Here is a 20,912-nt window from a genome sequence, read left to right as displayed (position 1 = left end):
TGTTGTTTTATCACAATAGATTGGTTTATTTACATTTCAAAAACCAGAAGCCATTCATTTACGAATGTGATTGCACTTTAGTTTACATATTTAAATGTTCAGATATTAAGATTTGAATGAGGCAAAATAACATGCTTTTTCTCTCAAATATATTGTTATAATCATTTGTTTCAGATTTACTGTAATTATTTTCTGTATGAAAAAATAATTTGGTGTTCAAAAAGTCTTTTTTCAAACTTGAGCCTTGAAAAAGAGGGGGTCGTCTTATAATCAGGGCCGTCTTATATTCGGGTTAATACAGTACCTTGAATCCTTGACCAAATCACTCTTGAGACATTCCTGCCTGCTTGTATGCACTAAAACTTTCGGCCTGTTTCCACCTAAATTCGGCATTAGAACGCAGAATGTGTTTGAGTTTATCGCAGTGAAAGCTGCCACGACGCTTTGCCTGGCCCGGCCGCGGCGCAATGTCTGTAGGAGCTGTCTCGTCAACTGATAGTGAAGTCCATGGTAGAGCATACACAAATCAACAATGTGAGGTGTAGAACCCAGTATTATGTGGATCACTTATATGTGTGGATTTGGTGACATCCTATTCTATGCTGCCTGATCGCTAATCTTGGCCAGATAGTTTCTCTACTTGAGCGTGTCTAATTGTACCCAGTCACGCGTGAATCCAGTTACTAGCATTAGTTTACTTCAGAGGGCCATGATATCAGCTGATTTGGGCTGGCACGATTAATCAACGATTACGATGATCGAATGAATCGACAAATATTTTTATTAGTGAATCGTTCAGAGACTTCGTTGACCTCAAAGTGTTTTTGACCCTCTTAACTCATTTGTTGCCATTGAGTAAATTACGATTATTCTCGTATTTATTTAATTTTTCATTTAAATTTAAAGTTTATTTAAAAAAAAACAAGGGTAACAGTAAATATTAGTAATATTAGTAAGTTTTTTTGTGTTTTAAAGAGCAGCACAAAACAAATAATAATAAAATGAAATGATGAATAATAAAATAAATGATTATGCTTTTTAATTATTTTTCATTTTTATTAATGTACATGTTTACTATAAACTAGAAACTGCAATTTCTGGAGAAATTACTATGGGACTGTAGATCTGTGATACAGATCTTAGCCCCGCCCAGGTTGTTTTGGGGACATTTCAGAGACAATATCAGGTCACTTCCTGTTGATTTGGGGACATTTGAGGAACACGTCCTATTAATATCAGGTCACTTCCTGTTGATTTGGGGACATTTCGGGGACATGTTCTTTTGATATCAGGTCATTTCCTGTTGATTTGGGGACATTGTTTTTTTTTTTGTCATTGAAAATGAACGGGAAATTTGGACGTCCATGACCGTCAATGGCACCAACTTACATATGTGTCAATGGACTCCAAGTACATTGGCATCAATAGAATCGACATACATGGCAGTCAATGACATTAACTAAAGTAAATGCCATTGGAAATGAATGGGAAATTTGGACGTCCATGGCCGTCAATGGCATCGACTTCCATATACGTCAATGGAATCGGGGAACTTTTATACCCCTCACCGCCCAGGAATTTTTTATGTCCAAATTATGTGATTTGGTCAAAAATTGTAGGACTAGATACATTTAATGTTTTTTTTGTTGTTTTTTTTTTTTTCAAAAAATTGGCGAAAAATTGGCGTTCATGGGCAAACGGACAATTTTTCAGGGTTGTTCGAAAAAGTTCGTGTGTCGTGCGAAAATTCTGGTCGTTTCGATATTTGAAAGGTGCCGATCGTTCAAACGGTTTCAAAAAAAAAAAAAAAAAAAGAATTTTACTATCTGGGTCTCTGCTATAGCAAAGCCCCATATAATTGCCAAGAAACATCAAACCTATGTGCATGATTAACTTTTGAGAGCCACACAAAATGATCCTGCGGGCCGGAGTTTGACACTTGTACTCTAAACTCAAACCTTTCCTAAAAAACCTTTAATTTAAAACCCTAACTTCACTCAGAATGATAAAACTGAGAGGATACATCTCATTACCAATAGGATAGGAAGAGGGGACAATAGGTCAGACAAGGGTGTGAGAGGGCAGGGAGAGTGGACAAGCAGTTAGTGATGTACAGTGGAGAACCCATTATTAAAACACTACTTTAAAACCCTAGATGAGGAGCAGCAGCGTGAGCGCGAGCGTCTGGAGATATCCATCCAGAACCTCCGGGTGTCGGCGGAGGAGAGCCAGCATGGACGAGAGCTCCTGGAGAAGGCGCTGCTCTCGGCGCACGCTCGTAACAGACAGCTGGAGGACGAGCTGCACAGGAAACGGGCTTACGTAGAGAAAGTGGAGCGCCTCCAGAGCTCGCTTGGACAGCTGCAGGCGGCGTGCGAGAAGAGGGAAGAGCTAGAGATGCGACTGCGTACCCGCTTGGAGCAGGAACTCAAAAGCATGCGGGCGCAGCAGGTAAGGATATTTATTCTTTTTTCAGTTAATGTAAGGCATATGTCAATTCCAAAACACCCAAATTTTTCTGACATTTTAGAAAAAGGTATAGGGTTAAAAATTAAACTGTTCCTTTAAAAATATTCAGTTCTTTCAAACCATGGTCCACAAAAACACCCCAAAACCCAATTCAAATACTTCCCAGCATCACAGAAGTACTTGCATCGTCGAATAGTCCAAAAAGAGTTGGGGTTTCTCATGTCCTTGTTTTAAAGTTTGGTTTTGTTTTCTAACGTGTCTTGTCCTTGTGACTGCCAATTTACGTCACTTTATGACCAATCAGCTCCTCATCTGCCTCTCGTGTCACCCACCTGTTTCTCATCCTCTTTTTACCCATGTCTGTGGATTTAAGCTCCCTGTTTTTGTTCAGTCCTTGTAAGTCCGTTGTCGCAGTCATGTTGCTCCATGTTCCTGTGTGTCGTCCTGCCTTTTTCTTAGTAAATTGCATATACATTGGGGCAAATAAGTATTTAGTCAACCACCAATTACGCAAGTTCTTCGACTTAGATTAGAGAGGCCTGTAATTGTCAACATGGGTAAACCTCAACCATGAGAGACAGAATGTGGAGAAAAAACCCCCCAGAAAATTACATTGTTTGATTTTTAAAGAATTTATTTCCAAATTAGAGTGGAAAATAAGTATTTGGTCACCTACAAACAAGCAAGATTTCTGGCTGTCAAAGAGGTCTAACTTCTTTTAACGAGGCTCCACTCGTTACCTGTATTAATGGCACCTTTTTTAACTCATTATCGGTATAAAAGACACGTGTCCACAACCTCAGTCAGTCACACTTCAAACTCTACTATGGCCAAGACCAAAGAGCTGTCGAAGGACACCAGAGACAAAATTGTAGACCTGCAGCAGGCTGGGAAGACTGAATCTGCAATAAGTAAAACGCTTGGTGTAAAGAAATCAACTGTGGGAGAAATTATTAGAAAATGGAAGACATAAAAGACCACTGATAATCTCCCTTGATCTGGGGCTCCATGCAAGATCTGACCCTGTGGCGTCAAAATGATAACAAGAACGGTGAGCAAAAATCCTAGAACCACACGGGGGGACCTAGTGAATGACCTACAGAGAGCTGGGACTGCAGTAACAAAGGCTATCAGTCACACAATGCGCCGCCAGGGACTCAAATCCTGCACTGCCAGATGTGTGCCCCTGCTGAAGAAAGTACACGTCCAGGCCCGTATGTGATTCGCTAGAGAACATTTGGATGATCCAGAAGAGGACTGGGAGAATGTGTTATGGTCAGATGAAACCAAAATAGAACTTTTTGGTAGAAACAAAGGTTCTAGTGTTTGGAGGAGAAAGAATACTGAATTGCATCCGAAGAACACCATACCCACCGTGAAGCATGGTGGTGGAAACATCATGCTTTGGGGCTATTTTTCTGCAAAGGGACCAGGACGACTGGTCTGTGTAAAGGAAAGATAGAATGGGGGCATGTATCGAGAGATTTTGAGTGAAACTCTCCTTCCATCAGCAAGGGCATTGAAGATGAGACGTGGCTGGGTCTTTCAACATGACAATGATCCCAAACACACAGCCACGGCAACAAAGGAGTGGCTTCGTAAGAAGCATTTCAAGGTCCTGGAGTGGCCTAGCCAGTCTCCAGATCTCAACCCCATAGAAAATCTGTGGAGGGAGTTGAAAGTCCGTGTAGCCCAACGACAGCCCCAAAACATCACTGCTCTAGAGGAGATCTGCATGGAGGAATGGACCAAAATACCAACAACAGTGTGTGAAAAGCTTGTGAAGAGTTACAGAAAACGTTTGGCCTCCGTTATTGCCAACAAAGGGTACATAACAAAGTATTGAGATGAACTTTTGGTATTGACCAAATACTTATTTTCCACCATGATTTGCAAATAAATTCTTTAAAAATCAAACAATGTGTAAATTTTCGCTTGTTTTTCCACATTCTGTTGAGGTTTACCCATGTTGACAATTACAGGCCTCTCTAATATTTTCAAGTGGGAGAACTTGCACAATTAGTGGTTGACTAAATACTTATTAGCCCCACTGTATAACCCTGTCTTTTGGTTTGAATGTTTGTATTCCCAAATGTTGAAAATTACAGGCCTCTCTAATATTTTCAAGTAGGAGAACTTGCACAATTGGTGGTTGACTAAATACTTACTTGCCCCACTCTACTTGACTAAACGGGATTATTTATGCCTGTTATTTGTGTCCTCTTTTTGGAAATCAAAATATGATCACCCTAAATGACGTTGAGCCAGCATGTGTAGTCAATTGTTTTGATGCTTCTACGCATCTCGGACATCGAATTAGTGCACATGCATGATATTTGAACGGGCTGAATGGACAAAGGCAGTCAGAACAGGCACGCCAAAAGAACAGATGTGACAAAAAAAATCAGAATTGTGCATTAAAACCTGCGAGTCTACGACATGAACCTTTTCGACGTTAGCAATAGATTGACAACAAAAACACCCAAAAATACCAGCTTAAGCTGAGGTTTTGCTGATGTTATAGAAGCACAAGAGTGATTTAACCTGAACCCTAGAAATTAATCCCAATTGATACTTGACCATGAATCCAAAAAGGTAGTTGTGACCGTTCCTTAACAATATGAGAATTTTTTTCCCTTAACAATCTTCCGTTCTAAGTATCTTTCAAACTTAGTTTACCCGTTGATACATAAAACACTCAGAATCCCAGATCAGATCATTCCTGAGAAGTGCTGCCTTTGGAAAATGCAGTCCAAAAAGTGAGGATAAAGCAGTTAAATTCATGCTTTTGCAACCACGTTTTTTGCAAATGTTAATAATTCATGGACAAACAATACACTCAGAATCATTATTCAGATACTTCCCATTATAGTAGAAGAACAAGTGCACTGGAGAACTTACCCCTTTCATACATTAGCAAACCGCGGACCTGTGAATTCTCCAGAAATGTACGTTGCATTGTTCGTCTCCATTTTTTGCTAACGTCTGCTACGTTGCCTTTCAGAACCAGACCTCTGGCCTCGTGGCTTCCGAGCTGAGCTCCTCCCTGTCACAGCAGCAGCAACTGAGGGAGCTCGAGGAGCGTATCCTAGGCTTGGAGGCAGACATCACCAAGTGGGAGCAGAAGTACCTAGAGGAGAGCACCATGAGGCAGTTTGCCATGGACGCCGCCGCTACAGCCGCAGCGCAGAGGTACCATGTCAAAACTACAGATACTCAGAAATGCTTAACCGGGCGGTTTTAACAGTTTTTGTGTTCTTGCAGAGATACCACCATCATCAACAACTCGCCTGGGCATTCGCCTGATAGCAGTTTTAACGAAGACCTCCCTCTGAGCAATCACAGACATCAGGAAATGGAGAACAGGTATACATGCTAATTAGTATCTACTTTGTTATAGATATGCTTCCGTCTTGAATCGATAAATCGTTTTAAAAACATCCTTTTATCATTGTTTGATGAAGAAACCAACAGGGTGCTACTAGGGTTGTTCCGATCATGTTTTTTTGCTCCCAATCCGATCGTTTTAGTTTCAGTATCTGCCGATCCCGATATTTCCCGATCCGATTGCTTGTTTTTTCCGATAATTTTTCCCGATCATATACATTTTGGCAATGCATTAAGAAAAAAATGAATAAAACTCGGACGAATTTATACATTCAACATACAGTACACAAGTACTGTATTTGTTTATTATGACAATAAATCCTCAAGATGGCATTTACATTATTAACATCCTTTCTGTGAGAGGGATCCACGGATAGAAAGACTTGTAATTCTTAAAGGATAAATGTGACTTTGTATATTGTGACTAAATATTGCCATCTAGTGTATTTGTTGAGCTTTCAGTAAATGATACTGTAGCCATTTAACTGTTCTGCCCAACTACCCGCCGTAACAACGGCAAAGCTATGAAATTGCCGCTCATGTAGCAGCTCCAACCTATTGCTGGAACCCTTCAGAATGAAGGAAAAATGCTCACATTCATTCATGGATGCACACAGATTAACATTCCCTCGCACATCCCAATAGGCGGCTGCACTCAGATCGAATGTGCACCCGGCTGGCACACGCCTTTCTCAGTCCCAAAACACTTAGCGCATGTGACTCGAGACCAAAACAGGAAGTAACTATGAGCGGTTACCATAGAAGCAAATGCGTAATGAAAACGTGTTAAATTGCCCGTTACTGAAAGAAAGTAATCCGATTACAATCATGCGTTACTTAGTAACGCGTTAGTGACAACACTGGTGAGGAATACAAAACATTTTTGACAGATTGTCCAGATTGTTATTGTTTCCATTTAGATAAAGCTTCTCTAATAGTTTATCGTACATTAATTTCCAGACCCATGTATTGATAGTCGTATCATCATATTGTGAGATAATCGTTGTTGTGAGCGCTGTATCATAAATCGTATCATATTATCATATTTCTCTTAATGCAAATTGGCCCCTTGCCAATCGTGTCTTCTTCCAATGATTGTTCTAATATGGTAGAAATTTACTAAAACAAAAAATGAATGATTAAGAATGTAAGATCAATTCAATTCAATTTTATTTGTATAGCCCTGGATCACAACAAGGTTGTCTCAAAGGGCTTTGCAGAGGCAATATGATACACAATCAGAAACAGCAAATGAAGCAACAAAGATGAATAAATACAGTTCAAGTCCTGGGTATCCCCCATCCTTAGACCCTCCATGTCGGCAAGGAAAAACTCCAAAAACTCCAGAGTATTTGGGAGGAAATGAGAAACCTTGGGGAGTACCACAGTCAGGAGAGATCCACTCCCAGGACGGATAGACAGGAAGCCCCACGACTGCTAATGGGAATTAGCAGGCGAAGTTACAGTCCGTAAAGATGCAGTGGAGTAAAGGAACAAGAAGAGGTCCATCTAGCCAGATGAGACTGGGGTAGCAACGAGGACGTCCATCCAGCCAGGGGTCCGGACAGTCAGGAGGTTGCAGCTGAAAAATAGCCCCTCCCCAGAGGGGAGGGGGGAAAGGGGACACCGGGTGACTAGTGATGAAGAGACTAGACAACTAGATATTAACATTGGAAAATAGGAATAAAGTAAGACAAGTGCTAGGTAGAGTGAGAAGAAGGAGATAGAACTCAGTGGCTGTACTTCCCCCAGCATTGTAGCTTCTAGTGCAGCTTAGACTAAACTGTGAGTCTACTCCCACTTCTACTACCCCTGACCATAAGCTTTGTCGAATAGGAACGTTTTTAATCTAATCTTAAATGTGCAGACTGTCTCGGCTTCTTTAATATTAGCTGGAAGCTGATTCCATAAAACAGGGGCTTGGTGGCTAAAGGCTCTAGCTCCGACAGTACTTTTAGAAACCCTGGGAACTACCAGTAGACCTGCATTCTGAGAGCGGAGTGTTCTGTTGGGGCGGTATGGAACCAGAGCATCGGTGAGATAAGATGGTCCCAACCCATGAATGGTCTTAAATGTAAGAAGGAGGATTTTAAATTTAATTCTAAACTTGACTGGAAGCCAGTGAAGGGCCTGGAGCACAGGGGTGATGTGCTCTCCTCTATTGGTTCCTGTTAAAAGTCTTGCTGCTGCGTTTTGGACCAGCTGGAGAACTTTTAGAGAACTTTTAGGACAAGCTGCAAGTAGGGAGTTACAGTTATCCAATCTCGATGTAAAGAACGCGTGAATTAATTTTTCTGCATCGCTTTTAGATAAAATATTTCTAATTTTGGCTATGTTGCGCAGGTCAAAGAAGGCCATTCTGCAGGTTTGTTTAATGTGAGCTTTAAACTATAACTCAGGGTCGAATAAAACTCCTAGGTTTTTAACTGTGGTGCTGGAGGCTACACTTACATTGTCCAGAGTGACTATCTGGGCAGCTAAAGAGTCTCTCACACTTTTCGGGCCTATTGTAAGGACTTCTGTCTTTTCTGGGTTAAGTAGGAGATAGTTAGTGCTCATCCAGGTATTTATATTTTAAGTGTTTTGGTTCATGCGGAACCAGTTCCAGGTCAAATATTAAAAAAAAAAAAAAAAACTATGATCAAACATTACAATCTGGATCACCCGGAATTAGCGGTCTCCACTTCAGTGTATGAATTTACTCGACGACGGGTCAAACTAGGAATTTTCACACTTCGGAAACCAAAAAATCCCCAGAAAATTGATGTTTCAAGATACAAAGTCGTGTGGTTCCAACTGATAAGAAAGAATCTTAAATGTTTTCTATCCTGTGTAATTGATCAGATATAGTTCTTGTGTGACAAGAACACAAGATTGCCTTAGTATTTTTAAAATAATACACGCAAATAAAGTATGAATGCCCATGTATGTTGGTCCAGAATCCGAGCCCTTCACGCACAGCTCCTGGAAAAGGACGCCATGATCAAGGTCCTTCAACAGCGCTCCAGATGGGAGCAATGCAAGTTGGAGAAACAAGGTCTCCGGTTGACCCGGTCCGTCCCGTCCATTACCACTGCGGCCGGCAACGCTGAGACTAAAGGTGAGTCCTCATTCACCCTCTTGTTTCACGCAACCCCGCGACTAATTTGTGATGCTATCGAGCGACAACTGGTCGCCAGACAGACAGAATGTAGAATGTCGTAAGAAAAAAAACGAGACGGAGACAGCCCTTCCCGCCCCTCAAATAGACGGGCGTTTTTAAGAAGGAATGCGTGTCATCACCCGCCTCCAGAATAGACCCGATCCAGAATAGTCATGGGAAAGAACCAAGTGTTTAAGTGTGGATGTAAGCAAGGGTAATTAAGCCACTTCTTTCTTTGTCCGCATCTGCAGGAAAGAGCCTCTCGGATGACCAGACAGGTGGCGCCTTGATGCAACGCGAGGGTGCTAGACGGGACTCCGCCACACAATGTGACCAACCATTCAGCAACTTGGTGGAGGACGCCTCTGGTGGGTTTACTGTGTTTGGCATTCAAAAGTCGCCGAGTACTGTTTTGTTCTGTTTTTGGACCCTTGAAGAGGGATTGAACAGATATTTGGAGAAACTGAGGAAACGCTAATATTCCATCATTTATCCATAAACGCATGCCTTTTGGATTCATATCATGTCACTTCGTGGAATTACACACATCGCAACACCAAGAAAATGATAGAAATTTGGATCGGTTGTCAAGCTAAAACGACCGGCGCCCGAGATCCCGCAAATCTAGCATATTGTGTGCGTGACGTCACAACAAGGAAACAACTGGCTCAGTGCTTAGCGCTGAATGGCGGCGATGATGGCGGACAATTTTGTTTCTAGTTGCAGCGACGAATCCGACGTACTCAACGTTCTTCTAATGGTGACTAGGAGAGTTATGAACCTTTCTTTGGTGTTTTGGGTTATCAATTTGAGCCCAAACGAAAGCCAGTGCAGCCTAATGAAAGGATCATTGAGGGGAGCAATTACACTGATGAAACACCGGCGGCAACAGAATCACCGAATGGTTTGTTTTGCATTTCTTTTTGTGAAGCTGATACACCGTGACCGCAAAATAAAGTAATGTGTAGAATAATAGAGGAGTGCAAAATTTCCGATTCTTAGATTATTCTCGATTCGGCCGTGGAAGATTCGAGAACGATTCACAAACACCCAAATTCCGATTATTGAATTATACCAGGTAAAGCGGAAATAAAACGCAGTCAGACCGAGAGTAAATATCATGTGTAGCTAATGCCGCTAGGTAAAAAAAAAACAATAATACCTGACTGCGGCCATCAGCCGCTACAAACAGCGCCCAGTTGCTAGTTGCTACACACATACGGCAACATTCGGCTATGGTAGATATCACGTATATCTAGACTAGATGTGAAAAGACACTTTCCCGCTCTAGGAAACAGGCACCATCTTAAAGAGTATGTCATGCCCTGGGAAAATGTTAATATTCCATCATTTATCCATAAACGCATGCCTTTTGTATTCATATCATGCCACTTCGTGTAATTACACACAAGAAAATGAGAGAAATTTGGCTCGATTGTCAAGCTAAAACGACCGGCGCCCGACATCTGGCAGATTGTGTGCGTGACGTCACTACAAGTGAAGAGAGTGCCACCGGCCACTAGAGGGGCAGCGCCTGTCTGCGTCAATATATTTCCTTCCAGTGAGGGGAGAATTAGAATTAGTTTTGAGCTGTTTATGCTGATGCATTGTGTTCGTCCTGCACATATTCCAGGTTCCCTCATGAAGAAACACCCCTCGTTGTCAATAAAAGAGAATTCAGAATTGACAGTGAGGGGTGTTTTTTCAACAAGAAAAAGGCTCAGTGCTTTAATACTGAATGGCGGCGATGATGGCAGACAATTTCGTTTCTAGTTTCAGCGACGAATCCGACGTAGAAGGACGTAACGAATGTTCATCTAATGGTGACGAGGAGAGTTACGAAGCTTTAATCGGTGTTTTAGGTTACCAATTTGAGCCCAAACGAACGCCAATGCAGGCGTAATGAAACGGTCATTGAGGGGAGCAATGACACTGACGAAACATCGGCAGCAGATTGTGTGGGAAACACCAATGATTTGTTTTGCATTTCTTTTTGTGAAGCTGATACACCGTGACTGCATAATAAAGGAATGCATAGAATAATTATCATTTATTGCGCTATCATAGCTTTTCGCTCTGCCAACAGACACAAATATGAATGGGATCAGAGGACTTGTTCTATATATTTTACGAACGATAATGTATACATGTGTCCAGTCCTGTATCCAATGCGTGACATTTTTTTATTATAAAAGAGTACTCACTCTGGCCATTTCGAGCTTGGATGCTCCCCTCCATTGCCAGTCATCGTCCTCTTTCTTAATATCTCGGGACATTTAGGTGGCTGCGCGTGTATGGTAGGCACCGCATCTCCTTTGAGCAGCAATCTTTTAGCAAAATCCGATTTCACTTGTCCATAGTTCGAGAAGCTTTCAGGTAGAAAATGCGCACCACAGAAAAGCGTGCCGGAGGCTGGGTCTAGAAAATTAGCCCTCTTTGCACGGACGAACTTTACCCATTGTCTGCGTAGTTCAGCTTGTTTTTTTCGCGTTCGGGAACTCATGGATACTATATTCAGATAAATAACTATTTGTACACCACATAGCACAGCAGTTTTTGACCATTTTTGTGATGTTTTCGTCAAACAAACCCCAACGCTACTCTCTCGTCGTTAAAAAACAATGGCACCTGGCTCCGCCTCGACTGTCAATCACTTGTCGTGACGTCTCCGCCCCATTCGGCTGTTTCCGGAACACTTTCGGAAATGTTCGTCATTTTCGATCTATTTTCGATAATTGCTCATTAATGTGATTGATTTTTTTGTTAACTTTATCAATATTTGTTATCTTGGCACATAACGGTTCTATTGATGTCTCACACCCCCTTTGCCATTACATACCCTTTAAAGCAGTAGACTTCTCTGGAAGGCTCTGCTGTAGAGAACCTAATTACTTTTGATCTAAAATACCCCTAAATCGGCAAAATCTTGACTTGAATCTATCTTTAAATGATGAAACAGTTTTAAAACTTTCACATGTCGAAAGTAGACATGAGGGAAATTATGGAATAACGGGCGCAATTTTAACAACTTTAACGGTTGATTCACAACATTAAATTAATTGAATGTAGTTTAAAGCTGCTGATACAGAATGGGGACTGGAGTATTTTATTTACTGTTTTTAACCGGTAACTTGATACTAAAATAGTAGTTTGGTTTATTTAGCCTGAGAAGATTTTTGAACAATTTTGGAACAAATATACAAAACATTAAAAAAAAAAAAATAGGGGGAGGTGGGCATCAATAATCGATTTATAATCGAATCGGACTATCTGAATCGTAATCGAATCGTTAGGTGCCCAAAGATTCCCACCTCTAAGAATAATTATCATTTATTGTGCTATCATAGGTTTTCGCTCTGCCAACAGACACAAATATGAATGGGATTAGAGGATTTGTTCTATATATTTTACAAGAGATCATTTATACATGTGTCCAGTCCTATATCCAATGCGTGATATGTTTTTTATTATAAAAGAGTACTCACTCTGGCCATTTCGAGCTTGGCTGCTCCGCTCCTTTGGTTAACCTGGGGTGGTGGGGTGGTCTCATCAGAGCCAGTCATCGTCCTCTTTCTTGATATCTCGGGACATTTAGGTGGCTGCGCTTGTATGGTGGGCACCGCATCTGCTTTCAGCAGCAATTTCTTAGCAAAACCTGATTTCATTTGTCCGTAGTTCGAATAGCTTTCAGGTGTAAAATGCGCACCACACAAACTCATTGTCTGCGTAGTCCAGCTATTTTTCTCGCGTTGGGGAACTCATGGGTACTACATTGCGACAAATGGCTATTTGTACACCACATAGCATGACAGGTTTGAACCAAATTAACGATTTTTTGATAAAACACGAACGCAACTCTGTCGTTGATAATCAACGATGGCCTCGACCTTTTGTTTCCTTGTTGTGACGTCTCCGCCCCATTCGGCTGTTTCCGGAATACTTTTGGAAATGTTCGTAATTTTTGATCTATTTTCGATAATTGTTCATGAATGTGATTTATTTTTTTGTTAACTTTATTAATATTTGTTATCTTGCCACATAACGGTTCTGTTGATATCTCACAGCCCCGTAGTATTATAATACCCTTTAAGAGCCAATCGTTGTTTTCGTCAACGATGTCGACAACAGCAACGAACAAATGTTTTCATGACAATGACGTGACGATGTCGAGCTAAAAACGTGTCTTGGGAGACTAAAATGAAATGAGACAATAGTTAAATGAGCCATAGTTTCCGTTCACAATATGTGTGACATTTTCTTATCGTACAGTGGTATGAAAAAGTATCTGAACCTTTCGGAATTTGTCACATTTCTGCATAAAATCACCATCAAATGTGATCTGATCTTTGTCAAAATCACACAGATGAAAAAAAAAACAGTGTCTGCTTTAACTAAAACCCACACCCAAACATTGAACCCTCTGCCTAAGGAGACTTCAAGAGCAATTGAAGCCCAATCACTGATGAATGGTTTGAAGCTGCCCGGCCCACGATAAAACACACACCTGGTAAGAATTGTCTTGATGAGAGGCATTGTCTGATGTGCATCACTGCTCGGTCAAAAAAGCTGTCTGAAGACCTGCGATCAAGATTTGTATAAAGCTGGGATAGGATACAAAACCATCTCTAAAAGTCTGGATGGTCATCAACTGACAGTCAGAGAAGTTGTCTACAAATGTAGAGAGTTTGGCACTGTTGCTTCTCTGCCAAGGAGTGGCCGTCCACGAAAAATGATGCCAAGAGTTCAGCGCAGAATACTCATAGAGATAAAAAAAGAACCATAGAGTGTCTGCTAAAGACTTACAGAAATCACTGGCACGGCCCCATATCTATGTGCACACATCAACTACAGTATATGTAAAACTATGGCCAAGAATGGTGTTCATGGGAGGACTGCTGTCTAAAAAAAAAATTGCTGCTCGTTTAATGTTCGCAAAAAAGCACTTGGACACTCAACAGATGTTTTGGCAAAATATTTTGTGGACTGATGAAACCAAAGTTGAGAAATGTGAAAGAGAGAAAGTGAGAAATTCCAAAAGGTTCAGATACTTTTTATATCACTGTAGTTGTCAATTCCTTTAGTAATCAATTAGTTGACCATTCATGGCGGCCCCGGTTGGCGATTATAATGGCCCTCTGAAGGAAACCATGTGACAAAGATGAGTTTGACATACCTGAGTAAGTATAGTAAGAGACACTACTAAATGTTTGCGTTTATTGCTAGCTAACTTGCATGCCCCAAACCTGCTTTTGCACAATATACTGACACAGGCTCGCAAATGATGCATTGAAGAATTTCGCTTTAGGATTTCAAACTTTAGGTTTAGGGTTAAGATAGGTTTAGGGTTAAGCTAGGTTTAGGGTGATAAATTCCACAGTCAAGCAAAACAAGGTCAAGCAAGGTTTCGTTCGGCACCGTTCTAACGACGATGACGTCTGTTTATCCAGGTACTTCGGAGAAAGCCCAGCGGGGACAAGTCCAAGCTTCACTTGACTCGGAGATGGTGGAGATTCTCATTTGAGGGATGTCCAGACATGTTGCTGTTTATTTATTTCTTCTGTCATTGCTGCTCATTTTTATTGTACGACGGAGTAATAGGGTCAAACAAACAAAAAAAGAAAAAATAAATAGGACTATGAGAAAGTCATGATATTATGAGATTAAAGTCTAAATATTACATCATGTAAAATGTGCGGGAGCAATACGGCTAATGTAGCTACTACTACAAACTAGCTACTACTAATTGCTGCTACGTTCTTGCTACTACTTACTACGATAAAGTATTAGACAAATTATAAGTATAAATCCTGATATTGACTATAATTTGATGGAGATGTGCCAAAAGATGCTTTCAATATTTTTTTATTTTAACAGCATTGGCAAAGTATGTGCTTGCTATATTAGCTACAATGCATCAATGCTAATAACATAAAGATACGTAATATGATTAAATTATATTTGCAATATTCCAACTTTTTTTCTCATATTACGTCTTTGGTATCTTAATATTAGGTAAAGTTATATCACATTCCGATTTGTTTTTTTCCATGTGATATTATGACTTTTCTCGTAATATTACATAAAGTTACATAGTGTTACCATTTTTAATCTTGCAATAATACGACATTTTCTTGGAACATTACGATTTTAATCTGGTAATATTACGTAGTTACGTAACAACTTTTACTACTAATATTATGTAAAATGATGTGGTATTATGTTTTTAATCCTGTAATATTACGATTTTTTTCTCGTTACATTGCGACTTTAATCTCAAAATTCCGACTTTTTTTCTCTTCATATTACATAAAAATACATAACATTACAACTTTTTCCCCCAAAATATTAATTTTCTCATACTACCTAAAATGATGTTGCTACGACTTTAATCTCGTAACATTACGACTTTAATCTCACAATATTTTGATATTTTTCCCCTCGCAATATTACTTTAATCTCATACTACGTGAAAATACATAACATTACGACTATTTTTCTCATAATATTACGTAAAGTGACGACTTTAATCTCATATTACTTTTTCTCGTAACACGATGACTTCAATCTCTTAATATTCTGACTTTTTTCTCGTAATATCAGGTAAAATAACGTAGTATTACGACTTAAATCCCATAATATTATGACTTTAATCTCGTAATATTACATAGAGTTACGTGACATCACAATTTTTTTCTCCTAAAATTACGTAGTTATGTAGTATAATGACTTTAATACAGTAATATAATGACTTTTTCTTGTAACATTACGAGTTTAATCTCAAAATATTCTTTTTTCCCAGTAATATTACGATTTTTTAAGTAGTATTCCGACTTTAATCTTAATATTCCGACTTTCATGCAATATTACGTGAAGATCCATAACATTACGACTATTTTTCTTGTAACATTACGACTGCTCGTAAGGTGACCTAGTATTCCGTCTTTAATCTCTTACTATTCCGACTTTTTTCTTGTTATATTACAACTTTAATCTCATAATATTACTGAAAGATACATAACATTATGGCTATTTTTGTCGTAATATTACATTTTTTTTCTCATAATACCATGTGAAGTGACGCGGTATTACAATTTTAATCTCGTGTTACTTTTTCTCATAACATGATAAATTCAACGTCTTAATATTCCGACTTTTTTCTCGTAATATTACGTAAAGTTACGTATTATTACGACTTTCATCTCATAATATTACGATTTTTTTCTAATAATATTACGTAAAGTTACCTAGTTTTACGACTTTAATCTCGAAATATTATGATTTTTTTTCTCTCGTACCATTACGACTTTTATCTTAATATTCCGACTTTTTTCTCGTAATATTACGAAAAGATACAGAACATTGTGACTTTTTTTCCCAATATTATTACTTTCCTCATAATATTACCTAAAGTTATGTTGTATTATGACTAATATCGTAACATTATGACTTTAATCTAAAAATATTCTGATTTTTTTCCTCGTAATATTACTTTAATCTCGTAATATAACGTGGATACATAATATTACCACTTTTTTCTCGTAATATTATGACAAAATTATTATTACGAACTATTCACTATTATACTGTTAATATTATGTAAAGTTACATAGTATTACGACTTTAATTTCTTAATATTCCGACTTTCCTTTCTTGTAATAATACAACTTTAATCTCGTAATATTATGTGAAGAAACATAACATTACAACTATTTTTCTCGTGATATTACAGCTTCTCTCATAATATTACGAAAACTGACGTGGTATTACGACTTTAATCTCATATTACTTTTTAGCATAACGAAGGCTTTTCCTCGTAATATTATGTAAAGTTACGTATTATTACGACTTTCATCTCGTAATATTATGATTTTTGTCTTGTAATATTACATAAAGTTACGTAGTTTTACGACTTTAATCTCGTAATATGATTTTTTTGTCGTAACATTACGACTTTTATCTTAATATTCCGACTTTTTTCTCGTAATATTACGAAAAGAAGAAAAATATTACAGCTTCTCTCATAATATCACGTACACTGACGTGGTATTACGACTATAATCTTATATTACTTTTTATCATCACATAATGGCTTTTCCTCGTAATATTACGTAAAATTACGTATTTTTACGACTTTCATCTCGTAATATTACGATTTTTTTTCTTGTAATATTACGTAAAGTTACGTAGTCTTACGACTTTAATCTCGTAATATTATGATTTTTTTCTCGTAACATTACGAGTTTAATCTTAATATTCCGACTTTCTTCTTGTAAAATTACGAAAAGAAGAAAAATATTACACCCTCTCTCATAATATTACGTACACTGACGTGGTATTACGACTTTAATGTCATATTACTTTTTAGCATAAAATTATGGCTTTTCCTCGTAATATTACGTAAAATTACGTATTATTACGACTTTCATCTCATAATATTACGATTTTTTTCTTGTAATATTGCACAAAGTTACGTAGTTTTCCGACTTTAATCTCGTAATATTATGATATTTTTCTCGTAACATTACGACTTTAATCTTAATATTCCGACTTTTTTCTCGTAATATTACGAAAAGAAGAAAAATTATTTCAGCTTCTCTCATCATATTACGTACACTGACGTATTACGACTTAAATCTCGTATTACTTTTTATCATAACATGATGGCTTTTCCTCGTAATATCAGGTAAAATTACGTATTATTACAATTTAAATATGATAACATTACGACTTTAATCTCGTAATATTATGACTATTCTCATAGTCCTGTTTTTTTTTTTTTCTGTCTTTCTTTCTTTGGTCCTAATACTCCGTCAAAGTACTGTGCCACCTTCTAAGCTACATGTTTTGTCTTTTTAATTTAAAACAATGGGACTTGTTTGAGTATTGTTCTGTGTGACAGGACAATGTATATTTAACTTTATTTATCTTGGGGGCTGTGGCGTTTACAAACTTTAGAACATCCAAACCAAAAGAAAACATACAGTAGTTGATGCCATCCTGATGGTTTACGTGATATTTGTGAATGTAGTTTCGCATCGTTACGGCGTTAGGTTTTCAGGTTAAGTGTTGGGTGTACAGTTTATGTGATAAGTGTTGGGTGAAGGGTTTTGGGGTTCAAGTTGATACGGTAAGATTCAGGTTGGGAGATTTGGGTGTAGAAAAGCTCCGGAGCTAATATTTGCGGCCCTGTAAGCGCAAATTCCCCCCGGCCTCACCTCGCCCCTCCACTGGAAGCTAATCTTCTCACATTCCTGGCCGAGGGAGCGAGAACAAAAAAAGGCTATCTAAAGCGGGGAATGCGAAGTCCCTTCGCCCTCGTTAAAACGTCGCGCATTCCCCGCTTTAGATAGACTGGTTTCCACCATCTCTAAATTTGCCTGGAATGCGTTTTCTTATTAGACTGGAATGAGGGGAAACACTAATTCAGTCAATGTCAGCGGGGATTATCCACACGTAAATTCTGACATTTAATGGTCCGTTCCACTTCATGCTTTTCAATCAAAACACACGCATGCACACGATATGAATGAAGGCATTTGCTGGTCAATGCAGTGTGACAGGAATGTTCCCTTAGTTTGGTCGGAATGTGTTTACATGCAAGGCAAAAGTTAATATATATTGTTTTTTGTATTCAGAAGCTTGTGTTTTGGTGCCAAAGATGTACTGTGATGTTTTGTGTGTGTGTGTGTTGTCGTTTTTTATTATTGATGTTGTAACACAGACACACAAAAGGTTGCGATACCATTTGGGTGTTGCTGTGAACTGTTTTGTAAAGTATGTATTTCTTAATATTTCACCCTCCGAGAGATTAAAGATATTAATATATGTCCCGTACATGGCTCTGGTTTATTTTGATGTTGGTTTTTGGTAAGATTTTAAGATAATGTCTGAGGAAATGAAGATTTTTCACTTTATGGTTAGGGGTTTAGGACGCAGGTGTTAAACTCAAGGCCCGAGGGGCCAGATCTGACCTGACATTTTATTTTTTGTGGCCTGTGAACGTAAAGCCTTTGATTGAAGACTCCAGAAGTCAGAGAATATAGGGTTTAGTTAGTTAGAAAATAGTTTTTTGTGTGTCTGTTTTTTAAATCAATACTGAACAGAAATTAAAAAAAATAAAATAATAAAGAATAATTTTTCTCTTTGAGTACAAAAGTACAAAGTATATAAAGAAAATGTAAACAAAGACACACATATATATATAATATTTAGTGTTTTTAAATTAAAATGTGTAAATGAATTTTAAAAAATAATGAAAATTTGATTTTCTTGAAAAAAATAGACAAGATTGTTGGTTCCATTTTTTTTTAAATTAAACAAAAATGAAAAAATACTATTTCCCCCTTTTTATATTTTATCAATAAAGATATACTGTATACAAAAATAATAAATAAATGTACAAGATTATTTTTTTAATTGGGGAAAAATATAAATACTGTATTTCCCCTTTTTTAGTTTATTAAAAAATGTAAAACAAAGATATTAGATAAATGATTGAAAAAAAATTGTTTCCCCTTTTACATTGAAATATGTAAATTAAAAAAATAAAAATAGCACATTTACCGTTTTATTTTTTCAAATTATAAAACAAAATTGAAATCTTAAAAAAAATGTTTTTCCTTCTTTATTTTATTAATAAAAAGTAAAAATATTACATAAAAATAATGAAAATAAATATACAAAAAAAGACGCATTTTTTTAATTAAAAAGAAAAACAAAACAATAAACACCTTTTTCCTTTTTTGATTCCATGAAGTTAAAAAAAATTGTGTTTTTCAATTTTCAAATGTTATTTAAAAAAAATGTATTTGTTTTTCTTAAGTCCCACAGCATGGCAAGTGGGAATTTCCGTGTTGTTTTCAGCACCATTTTCTGCATATGTTCCAGGACCTGTGCCCGTCACATATACTTTGCGTTCCGGCACCTTATGATTTACAAAAATAAGCACTGTTGTGGCCTATAAAATGGTACTATCTGGTACGCACCAAATGGTTTAGCGGCTCTGTAGGGGTCAGAAGTTGGGCACCAATACCGAGGAAATACTACCACTTTAAGATTTCCGAGACTTCAAAATATTAAAACAACAAAAACGAGACTTTTATCAGTTGTCAGTGAAAACCCGTTTCCTGTAAACAGACCCTGAAAATGTCCATCTTCAATGCTGAAATATGGTTTATCATGTCTCTTCCGTCTCGGTATGCGCGGCTGTGCCACGCAGTGAAAAAAAACAATTCCTCAGCAAGCATCGACTTTTAATGTCAATATTTATGCCTTCCACATTCCCCCACCCCATGAGCATTCCGCAAATGCCGGGCATTCTCCCACTGCTGCTGAATAAAGCGTTGGAGAATCTTTCCCCAAAATGGGGCAGGTGTCTCCGAGATTTACAGACAACCCTTTTGGCCCGTTTCTCCCTGGCGTGCTTTACATTTCTGATTAATTCCTGCAAGGATCGCCAAGCGATGAACTGAAAAGAATGTTCCGAATGATGGAACGTCGCTCCCGGGAAGGACTGTGTCACACGTAGACATCTGGATTCCTGCTGGGATTGAAGTGACCCGGCATCGCATGTCTATGTGGATTTCTTGTGTCAATTTCAAACCCTGGAATTCGCCCGGAACGATTGCGTCAAATGAAAAACGGCAAACTTGCTGTTCAGTTTCAGGCAAAGTACATATGACAGCGCAGGGATGACGACACGGGCACAGGTCCCGGAACATACGCAGAAAATGGTGCTGAAAACTAGGGATGGGAATCGAAATCCGATTCCAATTCGGAACCGGTTCCGAGTGTTTCGAGGCCTCGACATCACAATGAAAAAGCCTTAACGATCCCTTTAACGATTCCTAAAGACGCGTATTGGGTCGTGACGTGTGTTGTTGTCCAGACGCATCAAACTAGCATGGCGCCAAGA

At 38.4% G+C, this 20,912-nt stretch overlaps 1 protein-coding gene across 1 annotated transcript in view; it reads left to right on the top strand.

The window, feature by feature from the left end:
- The window catches only part of amotl2a (angiomotin like 2a), a 30,867-nt gene extending 12,035 nt beyond the window's left edge, over positions 1–18,832 (top strand). The window contains exons 6-11 of the mRNA XM_057840456.1: positions 2,156–2,451; positions 5,474–5,661; positions 5,734–5,835; positions 8,796–8,956; positions 9,250–9,366; positions 14,446–18,832. Of these exons, the coding sequence (XP_057696439.1) occupies positions 2,156–2,451; positions 5,474–5,661; positions 5,734–5,835; positions 8,796–8,956; positions 9,250–9,366; positions 14,446–14,519 (938 nt within the window). The 3' untranslated portion in view covers positions 14,520–18,832. The remainder of the gene's footprint in view (positions 1–2,155; positions 2,452–5,473; positions 5,662–5,733; positions 5,836–8,795; positions 8,957–9,249; positions 9,367–14,445) is intronic.
- The last annotated feature ends 2,080 nt before the right edge of the window (positions 18,833–20,912 follow it).

This window comes from Corythoichthys intestinalis, chromosome 7 (assembly GCF_030265065.1).
Source record: "Corythoichthys intestinalis isolate RoL2023-P3 chromosome 7, ASM3026506v1, whole genome shotgun sequence".
In the NCBI taxonomy this organism is placed as follows: domain Eukaryota; kingdom Metazoa; phylum Chordata; class Actinopteri; order Syngnathiformes; family Syngnathidae; genus Corythoichthys; species Corythoichthys intestinalis.
The sequence above is the reverse complement of the archived record's forward strand: the minus strand, read 5'-3'. Positions and strand labels throughout refer to the sequence as shown.